Source organism: Amblyraja radiata, chromosome 2, assembly GCF_010909765.2.
Source record: "Amblyraja radiata isolate CabotCenter1 chromosome 2, sAmbRad1.1.pri, whole genome shotgun sequence".
NCBI lineage: Eukaryota > Metazoa > Chordata > Chondrichthyes > Rajiformes > Rajidae > Amblyraja > Amblyraja radiata.
The window spans coordinates 17,346,145-17,371,266 of NC_045957.1; the positions used below are offsets into that span (position 1 = coordinate 17,346,145).

General features: G+C 41.4%; 1 protein-coding gene across 4 annotated transcripts in view; it reads left to right on the forward strand.

Moving 5' to 3' along the window:
• dync1i1 (dynein cytoplasmic 1 intermediate chain 1) overlaps positions 1–25,122 on the forward strand; it is a 138,517-nt gene that overhangs the window by 96,200 nt on the left and 17,195 nt on the right. For 3 of the 4 annotated variants that reach the window (XM_033042270.1, XM_033042277.1, XM_033042286.1), the window contains exons 13-15: positions 5,647–5,780; positions 13,123–13,267; positions 21,889–22,029. In XM_033042270.1, coding sequence (XP_032898161.1) covers positions 5,647–5,780; positions 13,123–13,267; positions 21,889–22,029 — 420 coding nt within the window. Of the gene's footprint in view, positions 1–5,646; positions 5,781–13,122; positions 13,268–13,819; positions 13,956–21,888; positions 22,030–25,122 lie in introns of those variants that run through there. The other variant, XM_033042296.1, reaches the window with a different exon arrangement.

Sequence of the window (25,122 nt, forward strand, 5' to 3'; positions counted from 1 at the left end):
AGGAAAGGTGGTAGGGAACTGTATGGACAGAAAAATAGGTGGTGTCCTCTGCAGCCATGTTCATGGGCTTCCTACCCAATCCCAGAGTTACATACATTTGATGCTGAGGGAAATCGTAGATTGAAAGTGGGCCTGGGTTTAATTGTCATGGTCCATACAGAAGACAGCAATATGGTTAGAAATTGGTAAGGAATTAATGTTGAGAAAATTTGAGGAACTAAACATAAAATTAAAAAGCAAAAATATCAAGGCTAATAGCCTTGATAATACAGAAATGAAAAATTGGGCTTTATTGCAGAGGTTGGAGATTGAATAGGACAGGGGTGAGTCTTTCCTCCAGTCTTTCCATTACCCTTGGAAACTTTTATTGCTGTTTATCAACATGAGGACCAAAGTTGTGCCAATGAAAGTCAAATAAGCCATTATGAGTGTGAAACAAAAATAAAACTGTTAGAGACATCAGCCAAACCTTAGGCTTACCAAAATCAACTGTTTGGAACATCATTAAGAAGAAAGAGAGCACTGGTGAGCTTACTAATCGCAAAGGGGTTGGAAGGCCAAGGAAGACCTCCACAGCTGATGACAGAGGCATTCTCTCCATAATAAAGAAGAATCCCCAAACACCTGTCCGATAGATCAGAAACACTCTTCAGGAGTCAGGTCAGGTGTGGATTTGTCAATGACCACTGTCCGCAGAAGATTTAATGAACAGAGGCTACACTGCAAGATGCAAACCACTGGTTAGCCGCAAAAATAGGATGGCCAGGTTACAGTTTGCCAAGAAGTACTTAAAAGTGCAGCCACAGTTCTGGAAAAAGGTCTTGTGGACAAATGAGACGAAGATTAACTTATATCAGAGTAATGGCAAGAGCATAGTATGGTGGACAGAAGGAACTGCCCAAGATCCAAATGCATACCACCTCATCTGTGAAACACGGTGGTGGGGGTGTTATGGCCTGGGCATGTATAGGTGCTGAAGATACTGGCTCACTTATCTTCATTGATGATACAACTGCTGATGGTAGTAGCATAACCCAATTGAACATGCCTTTTCAAAGCTTAAAAAATGGTCAATTCTTGAGTGGCCAAGTCAAATCACCCGATCTGAACCCAATTGAGCATACCTTTTATATGCTGAAGAGAAAACTGAAGGGGACTAGCCCCCTAAACAAGCATAAGCTAAAGATGGCTGCAATACAGGCCTGGCAGAGCATCACCAGAGAAGGCACCCAGCAACTGGTGATATTCATGAATCACAGACTTCAAGCAGTCATTGCATGCAAAGGATATGCAACAAAATACTAAACATGACTACTTTAATTTACATGACATTGCTATGCCCCAAACATTATGGTGCCCTGAAATGAGAGGACTATGTATAAACACTGCTGTAATTTCTGCATGGTGAAAACAAAATGTCTAAAAATTGCCTTTATTAAAATCTGAAAAATGTGCACTTTAACCACATGTGATTTTGTTTCTATTACAAATCTCAAATTGTGGAGTACAAAAGCAAAAATTAAATAAAGGGCCTTTGTCCCAAACATGGAAAGCACTGTATGTGTTTCAATGACTACTTGTATATTGCAGAATAACAGTAATATCAATTCAGATATGCCACTTCATATACCTGAACAGTTCTATTGTAACTCAATTGTAATTTAACAACAGCTTGTGTATATATGCATCAGATTTGATAGAGTAAAATGTTCTAAGTGTATTACATGCAATCATAGTTAAACAAAAATCAGCCGAATCAAAGATAAATATAGTTGCAATGGAAGACTAATAGCATGGTCTGGGTGAAGATGGTCTGAATCACAGGGCAACGGAGACCAAGAAACAGGATATTGGAATGATTTAGTGTCATAGAATGTTGTACTAAATGTGAAGTCTTTTTTGGATTGCCTTCTCAATGCAGTAATGTAAAGCCTTTTATGTGTGAATGATAATGTAACATTTAGACAGTAATTTAGAAAGGACATATTTGAATTAAGTTACCCAAGGAATCGTCTTCTTGCATATGGTGTGCACAGCCTAAAGTTGTAGACATCAAAACACTACATCTATTTGTTTGTGCACGTCGGGTTGATTGCATTAGTCGAAACAGGGTGGACCACGTGAAGGTTGCAATCTCCCACCCCACCCAAGGAATGGGATGGTGGGAATATTCACCAATCTTTCATTACCTAGCAAGGGCAGGCGAGTCAAATATTTTATTTTCTTTAAAAAAAAGGATACAATTGTAGTTTTGAACTGTGTCCAAGGAGAGGAACGTTTTCAAACTTGGTATGAGAGCCATTAAGTTAGTGAATGCTCAGTGGTTTAATGAGAATATAAACTGGATAGCAGAAAGGGGTTTTCAGAGCAAGGTTAACGGAGCGAGTGACGAGAGATGGAAATTAAACTAAAGAATGTTGAAAATTCTGAAGTATTGTGGAGAGATTAGGCAGCCATTCAAATGTAGTTTGATTATTTAAAACTGGTGTTCCTGAGCTCCAACGCTGCCACCCCTCCCCTCGTGTAATAGCCCATGGGAGAATGATTTGTAAATCCCTTGGTGGAAAACATATCAAGCAGTTGTGCGCTCTGATGTTTTTTAAGTCCTAGTTTAGCATGTGTGCAGGCAATTGAGAAGGATCTAAAATGTGCAACAGATGGGCATGGAATATTTTAAAACCCAATGCTTACAAAAGGAAGACTAGATTGACATTTATGGAGGATTTAAATTTCATGCTTTAATAGTTGCGAACCCATGTACTGATTGGTGAACAATATGCAGCAAACCGATAAATCAAACAAAGTTACATAATTTGGGAATTAAATTATGTTGATGAAAATGTTGTTAATACTTGCACATTCTTGCACTACACCAACATGATCATCATGATTCTGCTGTAAAAATGAGAAGTGAGCGTGGGCATTTTAACCTACCTTTTTAATAACTTTCTTCTCGCTAAGAGCTGGTTTATGATGAATGAAACACAATCCCTTTAGTTTAATATCTGCCTCTCTGAGGTGAACAAATATAGAACATTACAGCATGAGAACAGACCCTTTTGTCCACAATATCCATGCTGAACATGATGCCATGTTAAACTAATCTCTTCCTGCACATGATCCTAATGGGCCTGTCCCACTTAGGCTATTTTTAGGCGACTTTCATAGTTGTAGCAGGTCGCTGATAAAACGGCGACTTGTCCCCCCACCCCGTCGACATAAAATTTGAAATAGAATCATACTTTAACAACAAAAAAAAACTATCAGCACCGGCGACAACCTACGTCATCCTGGCGACAACCTACATCATCCTGGCGACATCCTACGACAACACCTACGTCAGGAGAAGTCAAGCTACGCTCATTGGCATCAAGCCAACTGTCGCCAAAAGGTTTTGAACAATTCAAAATCCAGCGGCGACCAGAAAAACGCTACGATTCTTTGGGCGACTGAGGAGACTACTCACGACCATACAGGCGACCGTGTGGCGACAACCTAGTCACCTTAAGCTCTTTCCTCTTTCTTGTAAATTATTTCTGAACATATAGTTTTTAATAATTACAGCAAAACCAATTGTTGTTAGTCAATGGCAGGTGGGATTGAGTGAAATACAATATTTTACACTCCTGAACAGCAGTATTTTGAATGTAATAGTTCATATTTACATGTGTGAATATTAAGTGCAAGTCTGTAAAAACAACTGGCCTCCACTGCCACAGAGGGCAGTGGAGGCCAAATCACTGGATGGATTTAAGAGAGAGTTAGATAGAGCTCTAGGGGCTAGTGGAATCAAGGGATATGGGGAGAAGGCAGGCACGGGTTATTGATTGGGGACGACCAGCCATGATCACAATGAATGGCAGTGCTGGCTCAAGGGCTGAATGACCTCCTCCTGCACCTATTTTCTATGGTTCTATGTAACTGTCGCTGGTTTGTCAGTCTGGTTTGTGAATAGCCAAATTATAATAAGAGTTTCAAGCCCAGTCAGTGCAAATTTAGCAGATCTATTTTGGTGAACTGATAGGGGCTTTACCTTGGATGAGGCAAGGGATATAATTTTGATAATTATATCTTTGCTTAATATTTAAAGATCAAGGGCCATCTGCTGAGGAAAATCCATATACATTATTGTTTTATTATTTTGCAACTTTCTGGGATGTTTTGCATGTTAATGTAGTATGTTAGGAATTTTTCATGTCAGGAATCTGTAATAGTTGGATTTTTGCTGTGTTTTGCTAGTAGTTTTATATGGAGCTGCCAGAATCTTTCATGACTCTTGTACAAGCACGAACATAGTGATCTTGGTGGCCATGCAGTGGGTGGTGGTTCTTCTGATGTTGTTGCATTGTGCAACTCCTCTCGGAGTCCAGTGATGGAGTAGGATCCTCAAACATTAGAAACTGCGGGTTTTACATTTTATTTTAAATTGTTTACTTATAATAAAAAGGTGATTTTATTTGTTTGTAAATGTTTCTGAACTTCAGGAACATTTAGAAGCATTGTGTGACTTGTGCAAGAGGTGGCACAGAGGCGCAGCGGTAGAGTTGCTGCCGTACAGCACCAAATACCCCGTGTGTGACCTTAGTGTGTCTGTACGGGTGTAGACTACAGAGTTTGTACTTTCTTCCTGTGACCACATGAGTTTTCTCCGTTTTTCTCCCACATTACAAAGACGTGCACGTTATAGGTTAATTGGCTTCTGTAAATAGTGTGTAGGATAGAACTAGTATACAGGTGATCATTGGTCGGCCCAGACCCAGTGGGCTGAAGGGGCTGTTTACACGATGTATCTCTAATACTAAAAACTAAAGGTGGCCAAACATTATTGGCTTTGGGTTTGGGTTCATTGGGTTATTTTCACATGCACAGAGATACAGTGAAAAGCTTTCCAAACATACTGGGCATGCTTCCCAAACAGATCTGATATCCCATATATAAATACAATCAAGCCAACCTCGAGTACAATAGGTGGCATAAAGGGGCAGATACAGAGTGCAGAATGTAGTTCCCAGCATTGTAGCACAAGTTCCATAGACAAAGTCAAATGTCTTGAATGGGGAAGAGGTGAATCAGACAGTACTCTAGCTTACAAAAGGACTGTCCAGGAACCTCACAAGAGGGGAAAAAAGCTGTTCCTGAGTCTGGTGGTGCTTGCTTTCAAACCTCTGTATCTTCTGCCGGTTGGGGGCAGGGAGAAGGAGGAATGACCAGGGTGGGGAAGTCTTGGATTATGTTGGCTGCTTTTCTGAGGTAGTATGAAGCCCAGCGCAATTTTTGTGGTTTTGGGGTGGAGCTATTCTCAAACCAAGCAGTGATGCAACTATATGCTTTCTATGGTGCATCTGTAGAAATTTATAAGAATCATTGGAGACATGCCAAATTTCCTCAGGAAGTCGAAGTAATGGTGGCTTTCAAAGGCTTCCAGAGGCATTTCATGGGCAAGGTTATTAAGGTCCTTCCGCAAGATATTGTTTTATGTTGCAGACTCTTCTGCCGTTCTTTATGCTTGGCTGCAGGTTCAGAGTAGGTAAGTTTGGGGGAATTGGGTTGATGAATACAAGCAATGGAACCCACATGGGAAGATCCATTCTGATGAGAAAAATAGCTAAAGCTCTGTGCTGATTTTCTTTTTCTTTTTTAACCTAGGAAAATATGGAGTTGGTATACAACAAGTCAAAGCCCGTAGCTGTCACTAGCATGGCTTTTCCAACAGGAGATGTCAATAATTTTGTTGTAGGCAGCGAGGAGGGTATGGTTTATACTGCATGTCGCCATGGCAGGTAACACTTTATAATCTTTATAAACCTTTATATATAAAACATTATTTTATCTACCGATGTGCTTGCAAATCATATTTGTCACCAAATAAAGTGCTGATGTAGCAGAATTCTTGGTATTAACAAAGTAAATACAGGTTAGCTCAGCTTTACATATAATGTACATGTTTATATCAAAAAGCACAAACATTTAAGGAGAAACTAGAATTGAGCAAGAATTGCAGTTTGAAATATGAAATAAATGCTGTCTTAAAGGATTGTTGCAATGTTGGGTGATGGGTGCTGGCTTTGGAGCCAATCTGATCGTGGAGATTGCTTTTGATAGCAGAGTGTGGAGAAGTTTGCAAGCAGAGCTGACCAGTGGGAAGTGAGCAGTGTTGTAGGGCTAGAAGATTGTACTGACTAATGGCACATGAAGAATGAGGCCAGTAGCTATTTGTTGGAGGACGAGTATTTTAAAATCGATGCATTAAAAAATCCTGAGCTGCCAAATATAAAGGGGGCTATGGGTGTTTGAAACTTGGAAATTATGTAGAGTGGATCCTGGAAGCCCAACTACAGAGCGGTGAATAGGTTGAACCTGGAATTGAATGGTGATTACCCAGTGATGGGTGATATTTTGTAACTGAAAGTATGCACCTATTGGGTGGCCAACGTGTCTGAGTGAAAGGGGCACAAAAATTAAACATCGTTGAGGTGAAAATGAGAAGAATTCTTCCAGCAATAGGATGTAATCAAACGGGCTGAACAAGACGAGTTCATTGTTGCAGGAAACTCAAATTCATCAATATTCGCTGATAAATTGTAGACACAAGAAACTACAGATGCTGCTCTCTTGAGAAAAATATAAGGGCTGGAGGAACTCAGTGGGTCACGTATCATTTGTGGAGGGAATGGACAGGCAGTGTTTTGGGTCGTCTTCAGACCTATTGTAGTTGCGGGGGAGGGGAGGGGAGGGAAGGGTTGACAAAGCTGGAAAAGAGAGATGGAGGCAGAATGAAGCCTGGCAAGTGATGGGCTGATACAGGCGAGGAGGATTGGCAAAAGGACAGAGTAAATGGCACAGGCTGGAGGTGAAAAGGTGACAAAAGGGTGTCTTGCAGCTATTTAATAAGCTGCACGATACAATACCAATTCCATGGTTGTGATCATCTTACAACTGAGCTGTAAACATGCGAGTGAATTACTGCCCATAGCAGAGCAACAAAGATGATTACCTAATAATACGTTAATAACAGCCATATTGTAAATAATTAAATTGGAAGACGATTTTAAATGAAAATAAACTGCAGTAAAGCTCATTGAGCCACATGATGTGATTTTATTTTTCCCTTGCCTTTATTTGTGACATCTCTGTGAGAGACTAAAATGATCATAGAGAAAAACATTGGCTTTGAGTGAATGTGTGTTTGAAAAAAAAATCCATACTCAAAGAATACCTTGTGACTAAAGTTACCACATTGCCTTTCTAGTATAACATTTATTAAAGAACACCAGTTCCATCAATTTTTCAATGTAGATCAATTGTAACATTTTTATGAACATTCGATATCTTAATTTACACGACATGAGGCATGGATTTTAATTTTGGAGTAACGGGTTGAAAACAATAGCTATCATTTACTGATTTATCTGTTTCTGTTTAGAGAATAGTATGATTTGATTCATATGTTCACAAGTTGTAGGAGCAGTATTAGGCCATTTGGCCCGTCAATTATGGCTGATCTATCTTTCCCTCAACCCCATTCTCCTGCCTTCTCCCCATAACCCCTAACACCTGTAGATTGGGTATCTTGGGGCAATTACCGGGGAAGAGATCAAATGAAGAATTGAGTTATATGTTTAATTTGAAAGAATATGACGCAGGTTGATATAATGGGTGTTTAATGTTGACATTGTTCTGTGGAAAATCATCATGTGTTGCAAAATGCAAGCAGGAAAAGCATATTGCTAATCTTCTCGTATGCTTTAACATGTGTTTTGTCTCTGGATTGTCACCTTGTCGTGGTGGAGAAGCTTGTGGTCCTGAGATCCTGAGAGCGATGTCATCTGGAGCTATGCTCCTGGTAGGGCCAGCTATGGCGGTAAGGTCGAGGGGGAGGACTCTGACAAAGAGCGATCCAACCAAGACCTCGACGGCGGAACAAGCGGAGGATGATGGCTGACCTTAGTGGAGCGTCACAACGGCTGGGAAGGCGCGTGAAAGCTGCAGCAGAAAAGGGTCTCCAGTCGGCTTGGAGTCCATGCCACTGGATCCCGACCCAGATCTGTGAAGGACCGTGTGGTGGCTGTCTGTGCACCAGTCTCCCCACGTTAAACAAAGTCACGCAATGGCGTCCTCCAACCCTGGAGACACCCATGGTCAGCCATGACCAAGGGGGGCCTAAGAAAATGTATTTTCCTACATATTTTCAGTGATCAGGGAGGGATAAGATGAAACTAAATTCAGCTCAGCAGTGAAGTCATTCTCTCAACTCCAAGGCTCTCCTCCCACCGCCCCCTCGTTCCCACCCCCTTGCTCTCCCGCCTCCACAAACATTGCACAGTAGCTCAAGTGGGGAAAACTGATAGCAAAGCCTGTTACCCAGCAACTGGTATCTTGTCAACACAACATTTACATTCCCCACCCTATCCAAAAACCGCAAGTTTGCCTGAGGGTGGAGAAAAACTGATTAAAATTGATGTCATTTGAAGATTGGTGGTGCAGACTATAGGAAACTAGCAACACTGATGAGTTTTAGTGTTATTGTGGTGGTCTGCAGAATATCCCCAATAATAGCTTGTATCATTTTTTTAAATTATCTTAATAATTTAATACTTAAGAGATTTAGTTTGGAACTTACCGGTCGGTACATTCGATAAATTAAGTGACAGTGGTTATTTTGCCTAAAACCCATTTTCCACTAAGGTTGGTATTGGTGAAATGTTTGAGGGATACCAGGGTCCAGTGACTGGTATTAACTGCCACAAATTTCAGCGATTCAATATTACAATCTCAATTATAAATAAAGTAACTTATTAAAATCTGAAGAGGAAGCCAAAACCTTGAAGGAAGACAAAACCTTTTGCACTGATATTCTAATATGTGTAACTATTATAATAGAATTTTAATTACTATATCAGATTAACTGGCATTTATCAAGGCATATTTCAAAAGCTAGTAAAGCATCAGCTTTTTGTTACTGAGTTCTCGGTGCATGATGCAGCCAGGGTCTGTGGCAGGCAGGCAAGCTTGGTCTGTGATATTTTCTTGAATCCATCACTTACCAGTTAGTCAGTATTCTGTTTCAAGCTGTTCTCCTGAACCTGCAAGTCCTTGTCTATTGAATGCAATGTACATTTAGATAATATCCTCCATAGGGGCCATCAATAAGAATTATAGCTGCAAGCTGTTATAAGGAGAAGATAATAGTGCTGGCGTAGTTTAATTTAATGGGTTCCAGAGTGATAAGAGACAGAAATCTGGAATTGGTTTCTCTGCCCATCCTCTCGATAAGCAAAACATGAATGGAGTTCGAGCTCATGAAGTGTAAGAATGCGTGTGTCCTGGTAATGGGCGGAAAACTGCAGACAATTACCAGGATACATACTTGCAATACTTTGTGTGATCACACTTCTGTGAAGCATTATGGTACCAGGATACATACTTGCCGTGCTTTGTGTGATCACACTTCTGTGAAGCACTATGGAAATTTTTACTAGTCTAAAGATGCATTGCATTTGTTGTTAAGATCAGACTGGCGAAAGAATAACATTATTTTTAGGTAAAAAGAGTAAAATTCAATAATCTAACACCCTAGTGCTCTTCTGGCAGGATTTCCGGACTATTGGATGTTACTCCTACCCAACGCACTAGTACTTCACTTTTTATTGCATGTTACATAGTAATATAAATTTGCCATGATATACGGTGTTTTGAGGTGGGGTGGGAAGTTCACGGAGTACTCTGACCCAAGCAAAAAAAAAGCACTGAACAACTCAGCTTGTCGGGCAGCAGCTGTAGAGCGATGGTTCCGGTTGGGACACTTCATCAGACTAATTTGAGTAAGTGGGGGGGGGGGGTTAAAGATGTGGGGAGTCAAGGAAAAGAGAAAGCAGGAAGTGTGTGTGTGGGGGGGGGGGGGGGGGGGGGGGCAGTGGCTGAAATAGGAGCATCCAGTGTTCATACCATTAGGTTGTAAGTTATCCAAGTGAAATATGAGCTGCTGTTCCTCTAGTTTGCATGTGGCCTCACCCGGGCAATGGACTACGCTGAGAACAGAAAGGTTGGTGTGGGAAGGGGAGTTGAAAGGTTAGCAATTGGGAGTTCCAGCAGGCCTTGAAAGGCAAAGTGCTGATTTAGTTTAGAGATACAATATGGTAGAAGGTCCTTTGGCCCACCGAGTCCACGCCGACCAGCGATTACCTACACGCTAGTTCTTTCCTACACACGAGGGACAATTTTTACAGAAGCCAATTAACCTACAAACCTGCATGTCTTTGGAATGTGGGAGTGAACTGGAGCAATGGGAGAAAACCCACGTGGTCACGGAGAACTTACAAACTCGTAGTCAGGATCGAACCCGGGTCACTGCCACTCTAAGGCAGCAGCTCTGCTGCTGTGCCACTGTGCTGTCCACAATGCACCAGTGTGCGATGAAATGGTTGCCTAGTCTACGCTTTGGCAGCTTCCAACTCAGCTCAGTTTTCCACTTTAAAATAATATCCTCCTCTCTTTCCTGCAACCACAACCCCACAGTTCTCTCATCATCTCCGCCATTCCACCGTCTTTCCTCATCTCACAGCCTTTAATCTCCCTTTCATCTCTAACCTTTGGCACTTACTCCATCCATCTGCCAATCAACCCCCAACCCCACCTGTATCCATCTATCACTTATCAGGCTGTGTCCTGCCCCAGTGCTCTTTTCCAGCTTTTTGCCCACTATTCCCATCAGTTTGAAGATGGATCCCAACATGAAATGTCATTTGTCTATTATCCAGCCTACATTCTGGACAAATGACTGTGCTAAATACTGGACCATTTGGCAATCGAATATCACAATCACAATCAATCACAATAATACTTTATTAGCCAAGTATGTTTTGCAACATACGAGGAATTCAAAACCCACTAAATACATTTTAACATTAACATCCGCCACAGTGACTCCTCCACATTCCTCACTGTGATGGAAGGTGAAAAAATGTTCAATCTCTTCCCTTCTTTGTTCTCCCGCGGTCGGGGGCCTCGAGCCCTCCGTTGACGGGATGACCTTGACTCCTGTAGCCGGCGACGTTTGGGCCCTCAGCATCAGGGCAATCAGCTCTTGCATCGGGGGGGATGTCAGCTCCCCCGCGCGGGCGATTGGACCTTCAGGGTCGGGGCTAGTCGAACCTCTACGTCGTTGGAGCTCCCAACTGGCCTCTCCCAAGACTGATCTCGCGCTGGTAAAATCCGCAGGCCACGGTCGGAGGGATCCCAGGCAAGGGTTTGACTCCGATGTTAAGTCCACGCCCCGTGGTGGGGCTCAAAGTCAGTCTGAGGAGGCCACCAGCTCAATCGATGGTAGGCCGCAGAGCGACCGGAGGTACGATCCAGAAAAAAATCTAATCTCCGGCAAGGTAAGAAATTGAAAAAATGTTTCCCCTCCCCCCACATAAAACAAACCGGAGAACATTTACACAAACTTTTAAAACATCCTAAAAAATTTTTTAAAGACGAATAAACAGACCGACTGTTGGTGGGGCTGCCAATCGTGCAGCGCCTCTTGTGGACTATAGTTAGCCTGATATTGCACTGTAGTTAGCCTGATCAAACTATTTGGAAGTTTAGGGGGCGACACAGTGGCGCAGCGGTAGAGTTGCTGCCATACAGTGCCAGAGACCCGGGTTCGATCCTGACTACGAGTGCTGGCTGTACGGAGTTTCCCCCTGTGACTGCGTGGGCTTTCTCCCGGTGCTCTGGTTTCCTCCCACATTCCAAAGATGCGCATGTTTGTAGGTTACTTGGCTTCTGTAAATTGTCCCCAGTGTGTAGAATGGAACTAGTGTATGGGTGATTGCTGGTAGGCAAGGACATCGTGGGCCGAAGGACCTGTTTAAAGAGGTACAGTGGCGCAACGTTGGAGTTGCTGTCTTACAGCGCCAGAGACCCACGTTCGACCCTGACAACTGGTGCTGTCTGTAGGGAGTTTGTACATTCTCCCTGTGACCGCATGGTTTTTCCTCGGGTGCTACTGTTTCCTCCCATACTCCAATGATGTACAGGTTTGTAGGTTAATTTGGCATTGACAAAAATTGTAAATTGTCCCTTTTGTGCAGAATAGTGCTAGTGTACGAGGATCGCTGGTCGGCGCGGACTCGGTGGGCCTGTTTTCAGGCTGTATCTCTAAACTAAACTAAAATGTTTCAAATATTTATCATCCTCGGTTGCACCTTCCACATTTTCATAGTTTCCAGGTATTTCTTAGCAGCTCTTTAAAAATGCACAACATGAGCCTCCCACCAGTCTTCCGGCACCTCACCTGTGTCTTACGATGATTTGTATCTCTCAGCCAGGATTCCTGCAATTTCTTCTCTGGCTTCCCACAGTGTCCTTCGATATGTCTGATCAAAAGGACATTTATCAACCTTCTTACGTCATAAGATGTCCACCACATGCTCGACTGTAATACCAACTGTCCTCAAGATATCTCCAATAACTTTCCCAAGTTTCCAAGTCTTCATGTCTTTTTCCACGGTAAAAATAGAGAAGAAATATTAATTGAGGATCTTGCCCATCTCCTGTGCATACATTGATGACCACTTTGGTTTCTGATGGACCCTTTTCTCTGCTATCGGTAACTGGCAATGTGATTTTTACTCTTTGGTTTGTTGCAAGCAATTGACAAAATCATCCTTTTAACAAAATCTTTTTAGTATTTGCATGAAAAGCCATTATTATTATTTTTGACTAGGAATTCCTCCCGGAGTTTAATTGAAACATTGTTTTTGTGAAGGAAATTTTGGCTCTGCATATAACAATTTTGCATTTATGTTTATAATTTTAATTCTAGCGATTTATATAAGAACTCAACTATATTTTCACTTCAAATGGATATAACTGAGTTACATATTGGAATAAACATTATGGCCTGTTGGAGAATCCTCTTGTATCCTTTGCTAATGGCCACGCAAATTTTTTTTTCTCTTTGGATAATGTATATTGTAACTGAAGCATCTCGGCTGTGAATTGTGATTTTACAGCTATTGTACCAGATGTAAAAACTAAGTTAATGAACAGATTATTTATATCTGCTGGGCCACTAATGCATCTTTTTTGTTGCCCTGTTAATGAGTTGTATTTTTCATAAAACCTGTTTTCCAGTAAGGCTGGTATTGGTGAAATGTTCGAGGGGCATCAGGGTCCAGTGACGGGTATTAACTGCCACATGGCTGTGGGACAGATTGATTTCTCTCATCTGTTTGTCACCTCTTCATTTGATTGGACAGTCAAATTGTGGTCCACGAAGGTAAGATGCACTTTCTTGTATCTAACTGTAAGATTATGATTTTGCATGAATATTTTCTAAGCCATGATTTCTAAGATACTACGCATTAGAAATTTACATTAACTTGATCTTTGTTTTTTACTTCTCAACTGAATCCAGAGCTTGTTAGGTGTCTGAATACTTTAGGCCACTTGTTTTTTCATGTTTACGTAATGCTAATATTTTCCAGCTGTCCTGCTCTATGAAATGTATGTTTTCTGAGCCTACTTTGTTGGTATGTTTTTGATCAGTCCAGATTGCATAGATTTAACATTTAATAAAATACTCGTCAGTACAGCTTCATCATCCGCCCCTCCCCACACCCCTGCCACTTTAAACGGTTTAATTTCAGTAGCTTCTTCAAGTCTGAGACATAAGCCGTTTCATTTCCTAGTCATGATGCAAAAATCCACATCTGTAAGTTTTGTCAGTGTGACCTCAGTCTTGCAGTACATGTTGAAATTCTTCTCACTTGGTTGCTGTGTTTCTTGATCTCTCTCTGTGGCTTTCTTTTTTTTTTAATGTTCCTTTAAGTGAATGTAACCCTGCAGTTTTGGGCTGGCTGAGTAGGATGAAGAAAGAAAAATTGCGAACATTTTGTGGGGAAGTGGAGAAAAGACGTATGGAGGTGGCAAGAGGAACTGTGGGAGGCCAATAGAAGGAAATACCCGGAGCAGAAATAAATTGCTTCCCACAAATGTTTTTTTTGTGGTGAAGGTCTCTGCAATCCGGAAGTGGCGGCGCTGCCTTGCAGCTGCGGCTCGCCTGCAGTCCGTTTTGTCTTTTCTTTTTTTTGTTTTCTTTTTGTCTTGTTTCAGTTTATTTTGGTTTGTTGGGTTGTGTATGTGTGGGGGGGGGGGGGAGAAGCTTGTTTTTGGTCTCTTCCTTTGGGGGGGGACGCAACCTTTTCTTGTCGTATCCCCCGTTTCTGTCTCCGTCTGCGCTGAGGCCTAATGGCTGGCTGCCTCCAACGTGGACCGACCTCGAGGCTCCGGTGGCAGAGCCAGGACTTACTTACCATCGCGAAGCTGGCCGACTTCGGGGCTGTTGTGGCGTTCCGGCGGCCCGTCTTCGGGGCTGTGGTGGCGTTGTGGCGGCAGCAACCCGACTTCGGGGCTGTGGCGGCGTTCCGGCGGCGGCGACCCAACTTCGGAGGCTCGGCCGCGGGCCCGGTGGACGAGAGCGTTGGGAGCTCACAGGTCACAGGTTGGTAACCTGTTTTAACGGAGCTCCCGCAACAACAGCTTCATCCGCTGGACTGGAGGGCGGCAGCTCCGACCGCCCCGGGCCGCGGAGTTTGAACCGGCCTGTTCATGGAGCTCGGATTCAGCCGCGGGGCTTGCTTACCATCACCCGGCGGGGTCACAACATCGGAGGCCTGGATCGCCTCAGCGCAGAGGGAGAGCAAGGAGGGAAGAGACAAGGACTTTGGGACTTTTGCCTTCCATCACAGTGAAGAGGTGCCTGGTGGACTCACTGTGGTGGATGTTAAACTGTGTTGAGTGTGTGTTTTGTTATTTTATTATATATTAGGACTGCAAGGTTAAACCATTTTGTTGTACTGTAAATGTGCAATGACAATAAAGTTGTATCTAATCTAATCTAAATCATTTGTTAAAGCGATTAGGTCCAAGTCTACAATGGGATTTATTTAAATAAAAAATGAAATGCTTAAGGCTTAATAGTTTTTTTGCCTATTGGTTAGCCCTAAAAATGTGTGTGCCCTAAAAATATTGTTGCATCTACGGTATAGCGTCCCCTGCACAGTGAGGGTGAACTGGCTGTTTAGTATCTTGCGTGCTCCTATTCTTTGCAGTTCGCCATTTATGAATCTTAGGCATTGAACTGTACAGCATAGTAACAGGCTCCCGGCCCACTATGTTTGCACCAACCGAGATGCTAATCTGAATCTAGATCTGAATCTCTCTGTTAGCTGCCTGTTAATGTATCTGCCTAAAGGTCTCTTAAATATTTTTTATTGTATCTGCATCTACCACATTCCCTGGCAGTGCATTGCAATCCCTATCATTCTGTTTAAAAACTGACTTGTGCAAATCTCCTTTTAAATTTCCCCCCTCATCTTAAACGTATGTCCTCTGATATTTGACATTTTCATCTTGGAAAAATGACACTATCTACTCTGCATACATCCCAAAATGTTTTATGTAGGAAGGAGCTGCAGTTGCTGGTTTGCACCAAAGATAGACACAAAATGCTTGAGTAAATTAGCGGGTCAGACAGCATCTCTGGAGAAAAGGAATAGGTGATGTTTCAGGTTGAGACTCTTTGTGTCGGATTCCATGTGATCTAACTTTCCACAACAGCCTACTATGCAGGATCTTGTTAAAGTCCTTGTCACTATTACAGTACTGCCCTCAATTTTCTTCAAAAACACAAATTTGAGAGACATAATTTCCTACACACACGGCCATGCCCATTATCCCAAATCAATCCTTGCTTTTCCAAATGCTGGTAGCTCCTCTCTCTTGGAATCCCCTCCAATAACCTTCCCACACTGATGTAGGCTCATCAGTCGGGAATCACTTGGCTCACTTTTACAGCAGTTAGATAAAAGCACAACATTATCCACCCTCCATTCTTCCAGTGCCTCACCCACAATTACAGATGATGCAAATATCTCTGCCAATGCCCCTGCAACTTCTTCCCTAGATTCCCACAATGATCTAGGATAAACTTGATCAGGTGCCAGGGCTGTATCCAACTTAATTTGTTTAGTTTAGAGATACAGCACAGAAACAGGCCCTTCGGCCCACCCAGTCCGCACCGACCAGCGATCCCAGCACATTAACACAAACCTACTAGGCACAATTTACACATACCAAGTATACAAACCCAAGCCATGTAACCTACGAACCTGTACGTCTTTTGAATGTGGGAGGAAACCGAAGATCTCGGAGAAAACCCACGCGGTCACGGGCAGAACGTACAAACCCCATGCAGACAGCAGATGTAGTCCGGACCGAACATAGGTCTCTGGTGCTGCAAGTGCTGTAAGGCAGCAACTCTACCACTGTGCGACCTTGTTGTCCTTGGTGGCACTGGATTAGATATTTATTTTTTAAAAGCCATTTGCAACACTGCAGCAGATTTGAAATAGGCCTTTAAAAAATAAATTCTGTTGTGATGCTGGATTCTTTTACTCTTGAATGAGTGTTTCATTTTACAAATTTCAATAACAGTTGCTGAATTTCAAGCTGGATGCAGAGATTTTGAATCCCATCTAGTTGGCCTTCAAGTTGCAAACTTGATGGGGATAATTTGATAACATTTATATTTATTGAGAAATTAGTAAGCGGATCAAAATGTGCCATCTATGGTGGTGTTGGGGAGCGGGGCAATTGCCAGGAAATTGTGACCTGTCACATTTTTGCCGTTGGTCTGTTTGGAGTAGTTTTGGAATGTGTCTATCACCTGGAGCATTGTACCCAGAAGAAGAAAGCACGGAGGGAGAATTGGAATGAGGGTGTGGCATTTTCAAGAGATGATTTTTTTCCCCTGAAGAATGTTAAGGAGCTTAAGGAAGTTGAGCCTTGTGGCTGTGCTGAATTTTGTGATTTGTTCTTTGAAAATGTATTGTCAAGACAGAAATTTCAAATTGTATTCTTAGTCTTGCCTTTGAAAGCAGATTTGAGCAAATGGAGGGAGGCATTAGCAAAATTATAGCTTGGATAGGCATTCCTGACCCAACGCTTTCCTCGTTATTTGACTCACTGACGGCCTAGTTCAGGTATCTTATCAACTACATTCTTTCGTTTCCTTTGTTAGATTCATTCATTTTTCTCACATCAGGAAACTAGACGGATCATCGTTTTTTTTCTCGTTTTTTTTTAAACTCATTTATCAAACTCAATGATAAAGAATGCAGTGACTTAAAAAAACAAACCACAAAAATGTAATCACTTTATCTTCAGACTTAATTTACTGCTGTCGTAATTTTGTGTAGTTCGACATGATTTACTTGAATCTACTGTGTATACCAAACTGTGAAATATTTATCTTGTAAACCACTGTTTTTATAACCATTGTCTTGCTACATATCACTAAGTTGAGTGAAAATCTGTGGAAAAGTCTAGTCCAACAAACCATCTGTGGAAGGACTCAGCAAGTTGAGCAGCATCTATGTGTAGGAAAGGATGGCATGTTGTTCCAGATTCTAGCTTCTCCAGTCTCTTGTCTCAGTCTATTCATTTCTCTTGCTATTGCAATAATCTGATGAAGGCACGAGACTGCATATGCTGGAAACTGGTGGAAGAAACAATCTGCTGGGGTAATCTGCGGGTTGAGCAGCATCCGTGCTGAAAAATAATGGTTGACACAACAGTTTAAAACCTGCTGGCAGAATAAGAAGACAAGTAGCAAATGTCATTTTGTACAGGGGAGGAGGTCGAGAGCCAGGGGTCTGGAGTGCAGCTGAGGCTGAGATCCAGTCTATGGGCCAGATGTGCAATCTGGGTCAGGGTCGAGAACACCATGGGCCAGGAATGTTTGTAGTTCTGTGGCAGGAGCTGGGGTCTTGAATGTTTGTATATTTTCTGCTTCCTTTCAACTCACTGGTTTACAAGAAAATTAACAGTGCAACATGTTTTTTTTTTTAAATAGCAAAGTGAATATGCGTTTAGCTACTAATAGGAGTAATATCCAATAGTCTGTGAAATTCACTGGTCCTGCACCACCAAAACCCCAGTGTGCTGGGTTATTAAGGTTCTACGGTACCTAGTTGAGCTTCCTCAGAATCTTGCTTGTTTCAGTAAGATTACTTATTTTTTAAATTCAAATGAATATAAACTCAGTTCCAGATCTGGTGAAGGTTAATGGACCTGAAATACTACCTCTGTTTCTCTTTTCAATCTGCTGAGTGTCTCTAGCATTTTCTGTTGTTGAGTATGGCCCAACCTACTCGGCTTGTATTCTGAAAGGCCATCCACACGGGATTCAAACAGGTTAAACTTTTCCTGAATTGCCTTCAAATCAATCAATAAGATCAGAACTGTGAGAGTGATCTCGCCAATGCACTAAATAAAAGAAACTAAAGAGAAAAAGACCAGCAGGTCAGGCACTGTTTATGGGAAGAGAAATAGTTGATGTTTCAGGTTGAGAACTGAATTAAAAGCATCCCAAATTTTATACTACAACACCTTTGCAATATAGGCCAACATTCTATTTGTCTTCTTCATTACTTTCTTTTGCTGTATACAGACTTCCTAAAATGTGGAGACCAGAACTGATTGCAATGCTATCAGTTAGGTTAGGCCATGACTATTGTCACTAAAATGGTTTGGTTAAACACTAGATTGCTGCCTGAGGATGTTCATAGTTCCTAGCATTCCAGTATGACTGTCCACGATATTCAACTCTTTTTATGAAGCGGATAATCTTTCATTTTCCCTGCATTACAAATCACTGCTAACAACTTGCTTTTCAGGCTATCTGTGAATTGACAGCAAATGTGGTTGCGAAGCCCTGTTCCTCCTCCTAAGCCATTGATTTTTTTTGATTTTTTTAAACAGTTGATCCAGGTACCTCTCCATCATTTGCAGCATCATCGGAGGATTACCCATCTATACATTCTCTGTATTGGCAATCTATTATCATGCTGACACTTCCCTGGGCGCAGTGATCTTTGATATTGTGCCTTAACCATTGTTAATTTGATAGCTTTGCCATCAATTCTGCTCTCTACACTTTAGGAAAGATATAAAAGTTTGGTTGTGGAAACAAATTAATAGAAAGGTTCATAGGATTTTAGCTGTGTTTAAACTGGAGGAGCTGGAGTTGTTCTTGCAACAAAGAAATTTGAGAGGGCTACAAACTCCTGATGGGTTTGGATGGAATGAATGGAGAGAAACTGTTCCCATTTGTGGTAATTGTGAGAGCTGGAGACATAATTGAAAGTGAAGGGCAAAAGATGCAGGGAGTTGTGTGGAAATTTCCCCACATTTTTTCCCCCACAAAATGAGGGAATGATCTGAAACACACTGCGTGGAAGGTGATGCGACCATTACTTTCTGAAATAATTTAGATGAGCTCTAGAAACATATTGTTTGCAGGACATTGGGGAAGAATTAAGGGATGGGACCTTGAGGATGATCTTTGTACATCTCGTAAACCTTCTCTGCACTCTGCAGCTTAACGGCATTCTTCCTATAGCAGGGTGAACGAAACTGAACACAATACTCCAAATGCGGCCTCACCAACATCTTGTGCAACTGTAACATAACATCCCAACTTCTATACTCAATACCCTGACCAACGAAGGCCAGCGTACCGAGAGCCGCCTTGACCACCCTATCTACCAGTGAAGCCATTTCCAAGGAACTATGTAGCTGCACCCCTGGATCCCTCTGATCTACAACAGTTCCCAGGACCCTTCCGTTCACTTGAAAGTCGTGACCCTGCTTGACTTCAGAAAATGCAACACCTTGCACTTATCTGTATGAAACTCCATTAACCATTCCTTAGCCCACTTGCCCAGCTGATCAAGATCCTGCTGTAATTTTGATGGAATAGTTTGGATGCATTGGGAGCAGCTGAGTTCCACTCTTTGTTTGGCAAAACAATGCTGAGTTTCTCACGATAGATAAATCTCTGGGCTGGGAACAGGTGTTCGCCGGACAGAGGTGGAGAGAACAGTTTGCATCATGAGCAAGCCTGCAGCATCTTGGGCAGTATGCGAACGTGGAGCAGTGCAGCTTAGTGTATTTTTAGACTCCAGAATCAACAGTTCAGTAATGTATCAACACTAAAGTGGGCCACCATTATAATATAGTAGTCGGTATAATACTTTGGTAAAGATGATAATACAACCATGCACACAACGGCTCAGTTAGAGCTGCGACAACACAACAATGGTGACCTGGGGTCCATCCTGATCTCCAATTCTGTCCGTGCAAATTCTCTATTTTCCACAGGATCCCTCTAGGTTTCCTCTGGATAATTGTATTGTTCCATGTTCCCAAGATATTTGGATTGGTAGGTCAGTTGGCCACTGTAATATTGCCCCTGGTATAGAGCTGAGTGATAGAAAATGTGGGAAGTTGATGGGAATGTGGGGAAAATGGAGTGGGATTAGTGAAAATGGGTAATTGCTGGTCAGTACAGACTTGACTGAGAGGTGCGTGCGTTGCTATCTAACCTTTCACATCTTTGTTTCTCGTGCGTGCAGTTCATTTGATGCCTTATGAATGTACCCAAAAGAGAAACATGTCATTAAGTTCTTTTACAAAGAGAGCCATTAGATGCTGAAGAATTAATTTCATTCACTGGCCTATCTGACTGACTATGGTATGAAAAGCTGCATTGCTGTTTTTTTGGGTGGTGACTCATTATTTATGATCTGTCAATCAAACTGAATAATAGTATATCGCTATTTGCTTGGCCTTTGATGTTTCTGCTCTCAGCTGAGCTGGCAGGAGCCATTATGAGAAATAAGAAAATGCATTTTGCTCTTCTATGACCTGCTGTAATGCGATATATTATTTTGCACACAACAAATCCACTTTTAGCATAGCAGGATTTGATATGATCGAGTGTTGTATATTGGCAAGATAAGCTCAAAGTGTTGTTTGATGTACTTTTTGTTTCGTCCGTAAAAGTTAAAAAATTCTCTTGTGTACATGCAATGTGTGCTCACATTTAAGTGTATAGTGTATTCTGAAGTGTGTATGAAGATCTTCATGCGATGATGTAGTCACAGAAAGCATAGGGATGCTTAAAAAGATCCATAATCTAAAGCATGGTGTAGTATAAAGGCACTCGGTGACAATCTTTAGTGTTTAAGAAGGAACTGCAATCTTTAGTGTTGTCAATATAAGAACAGCAGAATAGTCGAGGTTTATTTCCCACTGGAATGAAATCATGTGTCACAGAGATACTTACTTTTGTGAGAGTGGGTGCATTGGGTAGGCAGGGAATGTGTATGTGTGTGCTTGAATAGGTGAGGGGTAGGGGGCAGAAAGAAAGACTGAGAAGCATCTATTATTCAAATATATTTTACTTAAGAGAAAATGACAGGTAATAACAGTAGCCCGTATGTTGGTCAGTGAAGTTGATTGTTTGCCTTTGATGTTGGCCAGTTTGTCCTTGCAGCTGTCCACAATGTAGATGAAATGTCTGGAGTGAAGATAAGCAGAGCAGGTCATGTGGCCCCTGGGGAAACCAGTTCACATCAATTAGAACCGTGCTGCTGCACAGGGTTTTTTCGCTAGATGGCACTCTGTATCTATAATGCCAGCTTATTGTCTGGAAGCCTGCAGTTAATTCTGCTGCCTGGTTCACTTAAAGCAGTTTTACCGCAGTTTGATTCATTTGGACATGTAACCTCCTACTTGTCGTGAATGAATTGTGAGCTGGAAGTCTATATGTCTACCTGTCTGTGGCATACTTGTGAAGTGCTTATGGATTTTTAAAAATATATTATTTATCATACCAGGCAGCTGTTGTATTGAAGTTACTCCCACCTTTACAGACTTTCATCTCATTGGTTTATGACACTTTGAAAATGTGCAAAGTTTTTAATTAGACTTGCCAGACAGCCTCGGGCAGTACTAGCGCCACAAAGTCTTCTTGCTCTCTCCGCCTTACAGCACAACAAGCCTCTCTACTCCTTTGAAGACAATGCAGACTATGTCTACGACGTCATGTGGTCACCAGTGCATCCTGCACTATTTGCCTGTGTGGATGGGATGGGACGATTAGACCTCTGGAACCTCAATAATGACACAGAGGTGAGGAAGAAGTTAACCCTTTATCATTTAACTTATTTTAAACATATACTTGGAAGTAATTGCAACATCCAGTCTTTGAATGCAGGATCTTCTCTGCGGAAGTAATTGCCTGTTGATTTTAAACATCAAAATATCACTCGACTAGGGAAGATATAAGTTTATGAATGATTTAATCCCAATCTTGCCTGAACAAGATCAAGAAGAAAACCCATTTTTAGTTAGTGCATGTAGTTTGGACTCCTCTTGGATGGTTTACTTTATACATTCCGTATTAATAGTGTAGCATTTTGGCAATTTTGCTGGGCTGATTTATAAGAACAGAAAAAAAACCTAATTTGCTTATTTAAACCACCATGCTTTCTACTTTTTGTTTTGGGTGACAATGAAACAGTTTGTTCCATGAAGCCAGATTCTTTTTCTAAAAATGTTTCCACTTTTATCTATCTATAATATTTTTATAATATATAATATTATTTATATATGTATCATATATATAGTTTATATATAATTTTGTTATTTAATGCCACATCAACTCAAAAATGCGGGCAAGTCATTTCAAGCTGGACGTCAACGGACTGGAGACAAAAAAATCTTTTGAAGTGTCCGCAGCAGGAAGCGGTGCAGCCTTTTTAATTATGAGCTACACAGCTGCAGGATATGAGTGGGGAAGACTTCTTTCTGCATCAGCTATGTTTTAGGAGGTGGTCGTACTGCTGTCAGGTATATTTTGTGATACAAGGCAATAGACCAAATTTTGATTTAATATTTCATGGGGAAAGTTTAATTTGGTCATCTGTTTTGGTACAAATTTCCTGCTGAAACTTGTTTATTTAAATACTTAACCTTTTCATCTTCAGAATGGTACCAGAAAATATAATTCTCTCACCAGTTGTTCCCAATATTTTAAATTAAAATGGCTGAAAAAACATCCTCTCATTTTTAAATGTCTAATTCAAGGAAATGCATTACTGATGATTTAAAGTACTTGCATTTGCTGTGTACTTGAAATACATAAACATAAATACTGATGGCATATGACATGAATGAATGCCATATAATATTATAGAACTGCTTCAGTAAAAGCCCAGGTTTCTGGTGCAATAATATGTGTGCTGTTTACATACAAGTAGAAACTGGGGTACATCAAGTGGATCTTCAAGCCATTTCCAAAGTTCGGTAATCTCACATCCTGGACTTCTTCCACTTTCCCACCTAGTTCCCACACCTGTTGGTTCAAAATCCTTCAATTTGCTCAAAGGATGAGGATCTCCAACCCTCAGACAAAGAATCTCAAAGACTAACAATCATCCGTGCAAGGAAACGCCCCCTCATCTCAATCCTAAATGCCCAAACCCTTTTATCCCATGATAAAAAAACAAAATGGATTAGAAAAGCTCAACAGATCAAGCAGCATAAGTGGAAAGATAAGTAATTCTGAAACATTAATTCTTTGTTTCCATAGACATTGTGATCTACTGAGTTTTTACTACATTTACTGTTTTATTTCAGATTTCCAGCATATACCGTTTTTATTGATTTTTCTTAATCCCGAGACTAAATAACCTAGTTTTAGGCATCTTCTCATCTACTGTGTCAATCATTTTCAGAATATGCGAGAGAAATTTCATTGAAACTTGTCAGTCTATCCACATAGCCAAAATTGATCCAGAGAATCTGTCATAGATCCAGCACCAAAAGGTGCCCGTCTGCCCACTGTGTGCATGCTGTCTATTAGGTAAATATCAATACTAATTCCATTTACAGCACTCTGTAGCCCTGTCTTCTAAATACTACGAAATGTAAGAGTAGCTGGGCAATAGTACGTTTCAAATTCCAATAACCTTCTCAATGAAAAAATGCCTTCTAAAATCCCATCCTAAATCTCCTACCTCTTACCTTACAGCTGTGCTCTTTGGTTATAGATATCTTTAGACTTTAGATACAGCGCGGAAACAGGCCTTTTGGCCCACTGAGTCCGCGCCGACCAAAGATCACCTTCGTACACTAGCACTATCCGACACGTTAGGGACAATTTACAATTTTTAACAAAGCAAATTAACCTACAATCTTGTGCATCTTGGGAGTGTGGGAGGAAACCAGAGCACCTGGAGAAAACCCACGCGCTCACAGGGAGAATGCACAAACTCCGTAGAGAAGGCACTCGTAATCAGGATCGAACCCGGGTCTCTGGTGCTGTAAGTTAGCAACTCTACTGCTGTGATACCATGCTGCCAAAGGAGAAAAAATGATCATACACTAACCTTTGAATAGTCTTAATAAATGTGTACACCATACATGGATAGGACAGGTTTGGAGGGATATGAGCCAAACACAGGCAGGTGAGATTAATGTAGCTGGGACATGTTAGCCAGTGTGGGCAAGTTGGGCCGAAGGCCTGTTTCCATGCTGTATTACTCTGTCCCCTTCAGCCTCTTCTACTCCAAGGAAAACCTGTCCAGTCCATCCAATCTCTATTCACAGCTGAAACCCTCCATCCTGATGAATTTATTTTGAATCCTCTCCATTGCCATACCATCCTTATATGGAACTTTACATTCTGTATTCAGCTTGCTTCTCTATTACAATTATTGCAGCTCTTCAGTAAAATACAGATGAAAAATATGTAAAATATAGCCAAAAAAAATTAGATTCCTCATTTTTATAGCTTATATTTTGCTACTCTTGACTACTGGAGTAGCGCAAGACTTTTGCCAACGGTGCTGATTAGCCTCCTACTGAAAAGTACCACGTATTATTAATTCACTCTTCCAGACTAAAGTGACCCCTGCTAATCATTCTGATTAATATCTTTAATCCTTACATCTTTAATCACCCTAAATATGGGATAGCAGCACATTTGGAAAGTGGTGAAATCATTGGACAAAGTCAGCATGGATTTACAAAAGGTAAATCATGTCTGACGAATCTTATAGAATTTTTCGAGGATGTAACTAGTAGCGTGGATAGGGGAGAACCAGTGGATGTGGTGTATCTGGACTTCCAGAAGGCTTTCGACAAGGTCCCACATAAGAGATTAGTTTACAAACTTAAAGCACACGGCATTGGGGGTTCAGTATTGATGTGGATAGAGAA